This window comes from Cariama cristata, unplaced genomic scaffold (assembly GCF_000690535.1).
Source record: "Cariama cristata isolate BGI_N322 unplaced genomic scaffold, ASM69053v1 scaffold25374, whole genome shotgun sequence".
Classification (NCBI taxonomy): Eukaryota; Metazoa; Chordata; class Aves; order Cariamiformes; family Cariamidae; genus Cariama; species Cariama cristata.
Genome location: NW_009615044.1, coordinates 1 through 5,586, shown reverse-complemented (window position 1 = coordinate 5,586; position 5,586 = coordinate 1). Strand labels below are relative to the sequence as shown.

At 52.6% G+C, this 5,586-nt stretch overlaps 1 protein-coding gene across 1 annotated transcript in view; it reads right to left on the bottom strand.

Annotated features, from left to right (window-relative positions):
- Positions 1-5,361, bottom strand: part of LOC104161299 (DNA-binding protein SMUBP-2-like) — a gene marked incomplete at both ends in the record, with an annotated part of 6,840 nt that extends 1,479 nt beyond the window's left edge. Inside the window, 3 exon segments of the mRNA XM_009699673.1 lie at positions 1,435-1,619; positions 2,320-3,153; positions 5,238-5,361. Coding sequence (XP_009697975.1) covers positions 1,435-1,619; positions 2,320-3,153; positions 5,238-5,361 — 1,143 coding nt within the window.
- Positions 5,362-5,586: the final 225 nt, after the last annotated feature.

Genomic DNA, 5,586 nt, shown 5'->3' with positions numbered 1-5,586 from the left:
TCCAAACAGGGACCCTCCGTACACAGAGGCTCTGGCCCCTCTGAGATGGCTCCAGGTACGTGCTGGCCCCTCTGAGGGCCAGGCGTGGGCAGGAGGTCCCAGGCTATTTCACATCGAAGCCTGGTAACGTCTGGAAAAAGGGCTTAACTTTAAAAAGCACAAAAAAATGGTTACATGGATTTTATCCTTCCAATTGTTTCTCATTGGAGGCCTCATTACAATTCAGCAGGGAGAGGCGATTCTGCAGGAAATAAATTTATATCCCAACTGGATTGTGAATGACCATAAATACAACTATTCTTTGCCATGGAAACAGATAGTACTTGACAAGGGAAATATCTATGCTGAGGATTTATAGGTCAGCTCGCTAAATGTTGCTAAGCTCTGGGAGAATCCACGCAATGAAGAGCTACGCCTGGGTGATGCAGGACAAGGGATGATGGGCACAGGAGACTGCGGCTGAATGGAAAATTGTCACCTCTCAGCCCATGTACTCATCACAGCCACCAACCAGCCACATCAGCTCTGCCCATGGGACACAAACCCCGAGGCCAGCTTACCATGGCGCATCACACCGCCAACCCTGGAGGTTTAAACTTACCTGCTTGCCTCTGCACCCAAACAGAAAGATGAAGCCTGACACCAGTTGAACCTTATTTTCCTTCCTTCCCAGATCTGGGGAGGAAAGGGCTGTCAAGCAGCTATGGAAGAACAGCAAGGAAGCAGCTGTTGGTTCAGTGGCCATCACACTCCCACTCCCACGGAGGTGGAGGACGTTACAGCGTTGCTAAGGTCCCTGCTCGAGAGTCCTCCACCACAAGAAAGCAGAGCGGAGGAGGCTGAGGGACTGCTGTGACAGGGACAGCTAAAGGTGAGGCTGCACAGTGTGAGGCAGCTCAGCTCCAAGCCAGTCAGGCACTTGCTAACCAGGCACGCAGCACTGCTCTGTGTGGGCTCAGGCCTTGACTTGTCCCCAGGTTGCGGAGGGAATCTCCAAAGAGCTAGGAACTGAGTGTCTAGGCTCCCTCAAGTCACTGCCTTAAGCTCATGCCTCTTCATTTCTCCTCTCTGCCGTGCTTTATCTGCATGACCTGGGAGTGTAAATGCCAGAGAATGGTAAAGAAGGGCACAAAGTAGAAGAGAAAAAAAAGAATCACAGAATGAGAGAGAGAGAGAGAGAGGAAAAAAGAAAAAGCTCTCAGGAGGAGGCGCGCAGAGCCCACGTGTTAATGCCTGGCAGCCCTTTCTACCTGCAGCTCCAGCAAAAGCTCTGTCAGAGAGGCTTCTGCTTTAAACTCCTTGCAAGGAAATCCTGCCTGGGGAACTTGATGGGGACAATTCCCACTTTAAATCCATGCTGCTTGGCACATCCTATGCCTCTCCAGCCCCTGCAGTGCTCAAACCCCTGGGCAGGCTGCCCGGCCCCACGCGTACCTCTGGGATGTGATGGCTGAGGCAGTAGCGCCTGTTGCAGTGGAGGCAAAGCTGTCCCAGGGTTGTAACGCTGGCTTTGCAGCCAGGGAAGCCGCAGGTGTTGTCAGCTTTAATAGCAGCAGATATCAGAGCGTCGATATCTTCTTCTGCCACGCTGTCTGCTCTGCTCTTAACTGCTGGCTTTCCTGGGGAGAAGACAGGGGAGGAGACCTGGCCATTTAACCACCTGCTTAGAACCTGAGAACGGACCCAAGCAACCCACAGCTACAGCCTGGGCTAGTGAGAACCAGCACAGCTTTGGGGAGTCGCTGTTTGTGGTGACGGGGATTTCGCCATGAGACCCGTCGTGCCGGTAAACCCCAGCCTGTGTTCAAAGGCACTGGTAGGGGCTCAAGGCTCCCACCTGCAGCGTGCCTGGGTGCCTCCCTGTGCTGAAAGGGGCTGAGGAAAAGGAAGGGACCATGTCTGGCAGGGAGGACGGTAGCTCCTGGCTCTGTTTTCCCCTGCCTCTGCATTTATGAGGCAGCCATGTCCTTCAGTGTAGGTCAGGTACTCGACTTAGTTCCTCTCCCAACATTTGGGAGCCTCCAATCTAACTCCTGAGCCCCTCTTCCTGGGACATGGTCTAGCATTTTTCTTTTAAGAAATATGGCTCCAGGCATCCAGAACCCCTCTCCCCCAGATGCTGCAGCCAACTGGTGCGCACTCCTGCCAGTTCTCACATCTCTGCAATGGCAAGCATCAGAGAGCCTTGCAAGAGCCACATCCCATGCTCCACACACACAGACAAATCCTAAGGCCTGGAGGCAAAAACATGGGAATTAAGTAGCACGATCCCTTCAAGGAAGACCATTAATTGTGCCGGTTATGAAGAGAGTGACCTACCTTTGGCTTCGCTTTTGTCTTTTTTCCTGCTGCTGCCCTGAAGGCCAGCAGTGGGCTCCTGAGTCTTCCTCACTGCCTCCTCCCGTCTGGTTTTCTCCCTCTGAACTCTCTCCAGGTGCAGGGTTTTCAGGTCCACTTTCCCTGAGCCCTCACTGCTTCCTCCTGGCTCAGCAGGGACAGGAGCTTCCCTGCCAGGATGTTGTGGCTGAGGAAGGGGGAGCTGCTTGCTGTGAGGGGCGGCTGCAGGTAGCGATGGCTTGGCAGGCTCTTTCTTGCGAACGCTGATGTACCGGTCCCTCCCTTCCCCAGTGCTCACGTGCTGCAGCCCGTACTCCTCTGCCATTAGGTGAACCAGCATCCGATCGTGAGAATTGAGGGATGGAGGGAAAGCCAACTGCATCTCGCTGCTCTCCAGGAAGGCCACCAGCATGGCCTTGAATCTATCAGCACCGTCTTTTGTCCCCGGGGTCTCTCTCCCAGGTCCACTTGTGCTCAGGGAGAAACGCGCTTCTGGCTTCTGACACCCTGGTTTGGTTGCTGCTGCTTTCAGTTTCCTCCCTGCAGGCAGCAGCTGTTTGGGGCCAGATGCTGCGGGAAGCTTTGCACCTTGCTGCCGCTCGCTGCGGCCCTCCTGAGTGTAGTTTTCGGGCACGAGGTTGTCAAGGTACTCGAAGGCTGTGCGTACCTCCCCGTGCTGGCTGAAATAATCCACCAGCCGCTTCAGAAAGGCTTGGTTGCTGACGGTGCGGGTGTCACAGACGACAGCAACGTGGCGCCGGGCGCGTGTCACCGCTACGTTTATCCGCCGGTCTTCCGCAAGAAAGCCCACCTCACCTGTAAGAAAGAAAGCAAGGGGCGTAGGACTGTCAGTGGGTGAAGCGTTGGCTCCAGGTCTAGATTTGCCCTAAATGATTGAAGGGTTGCTTGGCTGAAGGGTGGGAGTCAGTGTTTACTGGGCTCTGGTCCCTGACTCATGCTGTTACCTTCATCTTTCTGCCTCCGTTTCACTACCTGCAAGGCAGAGCCAGGGCTCCCCACTTAGCTCCTGGGATCAGGAGGAGGATGGATGGCAGGTGGAGAAGAGAAATATTTTCTTGGGTGGCCCACGACACAAGATCAGGCTGGGACCTTGGAGCAAATGCAATACAGAGCAACGTGGAAAAGGCTCACCTTGCGACAGAAGAGGAACTGCAGGTAAAGAAATACACCTTGTCCTATTCAACTGCCCCGAAACTCTTGGCAGGTTTAAAGCAACGGCCATTTAGGCAACTCTGCAAGGTTTGCTTCTGCTCTCTGGCTATTTTCTCAAAGAAAAGCAGTAAGAGCTAGCAAATGCCAAGATGACTCAGTGAGGATCAGCTAGTGAGAAGGGTTGCGTGGGTGGCTTTTGAGTTTCCAGCTCCTGGGGATAAAAAGGAGGCCAGTCGGGAAGAAATTAGTGTCTCCACTGGTGCGGTGACCAGCCTGGCTCTGTTTCTGCCTTGCCTTGCCATGGCTGAGAAGTCTCGTTTGTGCTGCCTTTGAGGAACAGGGTGTGGGTGATCTCTCCGTGCTCTGCAGCTTGGAGAACGATTTCTAGTTTCTCTGATGTGGTTTCGCCTGACTGCGGAGGCAGGTCCAACTCCTCTGATCCGGCAAGGGGGTTTCCTGCTGGACGGGGAATGGCTGCAGAGGGACAGGGACTGCTGGTCAAGGTCTCTGGCCTCCTCTGAACTGAGAAATGCAGCTGCAAAAAGGGTATGGATTTCTCCCAAGGGTCTCAGAGGGTGCTAACATCTCTTATGTCCCACGCAGACCAGAGCCATGCCGAGACACCGTGAGAAGCTGCCTCGTGCCCCCAGGAAAGTGAGTGATTCCTGCACCGCATCTGAGCCTTGGCTGCTAGCTCTGCACGGGAAGGGGGCTGGGGGACGCATGCCTTCACGGAGAACACCAGCTCCCACTGAGCAAAGACGAGGTGAATCACTTATTCATAAGGACTATTCTTAGTCTTGTCCCCCACCTCCATTCTCCCGTAACACTGCCTTTCTTGCTCTAGGCTTTCTTAATAAATAAATAGATAAATAAAAATCTTCCTCCTTCCACACATTCTTTCCCCCCTTTTTTTTTCCTTCTAGATGTCAGCACTCTCAGCACATATGCAGTGTTTCATCTTTAGCAGCAAAGGTAGTGCAGCAAGGGATGTGTCTCACTGTGGGTTTGAAAAGGGCAGTGATCCACGCATGGGACAGAGGTGGTTCACGGAGCGGTCTCGCTCGTGCCCTCCACTCGAGCTGGCTGCCACAAAACCCTTCAGCACGGCCGATGGCTCTGCCAAAGGAGCCTCACAGGCCCAGGGCAGCAGCTTTTTTCCAGCTATCAACTTTTTCTGCAGCTGCTGACAGGAAAGAACTCGATTTTCCGCTCTAGATTTTGCTCCCAAAAGAAGCATTTTCTGTGCATGACTTGTAATGTTAGCTCCTGCTTGCTTTCTTCAGGGAAGTGACCCAAAATAGGCTCCAAACCCAAGAGATAAGCTCCCCCAAATTTTCACCTTTGTGGGAAGTGCTTGGCACTCCAGTAAATGTGGTGCTAACGCGACGTGCCATTTTTAGGACCCCGGTTTAAACAATTTCTGAGGCCTCAATAGCCAGGAAACTTTCAAACTAAGCAGTTCTGCCTTCCTTTTTACCTGCTGCCTAGCATGGGAGCCGCCTTCTGCAACTGTGACAGCAAATACATTTGTCCATTAAAAAAAAAAAAAGGCTGAAAAGGAAGGTTCTTGCCAGTAAATTCCTTCAGAGAGGAGTGCTAGAGACCCTCAGAACTGCAATTAAACCACAGCACTTGGCAACATGACGAGCGACCTTTGAGCAATCACGCAGTTCCCGTTTCTTCCCCATTGCCCATGCAGTAACCCTCCAGCAGCAAACTCTTACCTTTCCTGTTGGATCTCACAAATGACAGGATCACTGCCTCTTTCTCTCTTCCTTGGAAACCATCAACTGATTTAATTTCTAGCTCTGGGTACCTGCAGCAAAGGTGCTCTCTTAGCATGTCCACCTGAAAAACATGCGATAGATATCTTTTGAAGAAAAGCGCAAGGTGAAAAGGATTAAAATAGCACTGTTTTGGTAAAGTCCCTTCCTTTCAAACCCACAAGGATGAGCGCTCACTTCTCCCGAAGGTCAAGCACTGACTCCTGCGGCTGGGAGTGGAAAATACCCAACTAACACCTCTTCCCTCCATGGCCTTGAGCTGCTTAAATGTGGAGAAGTTAGCCACAAA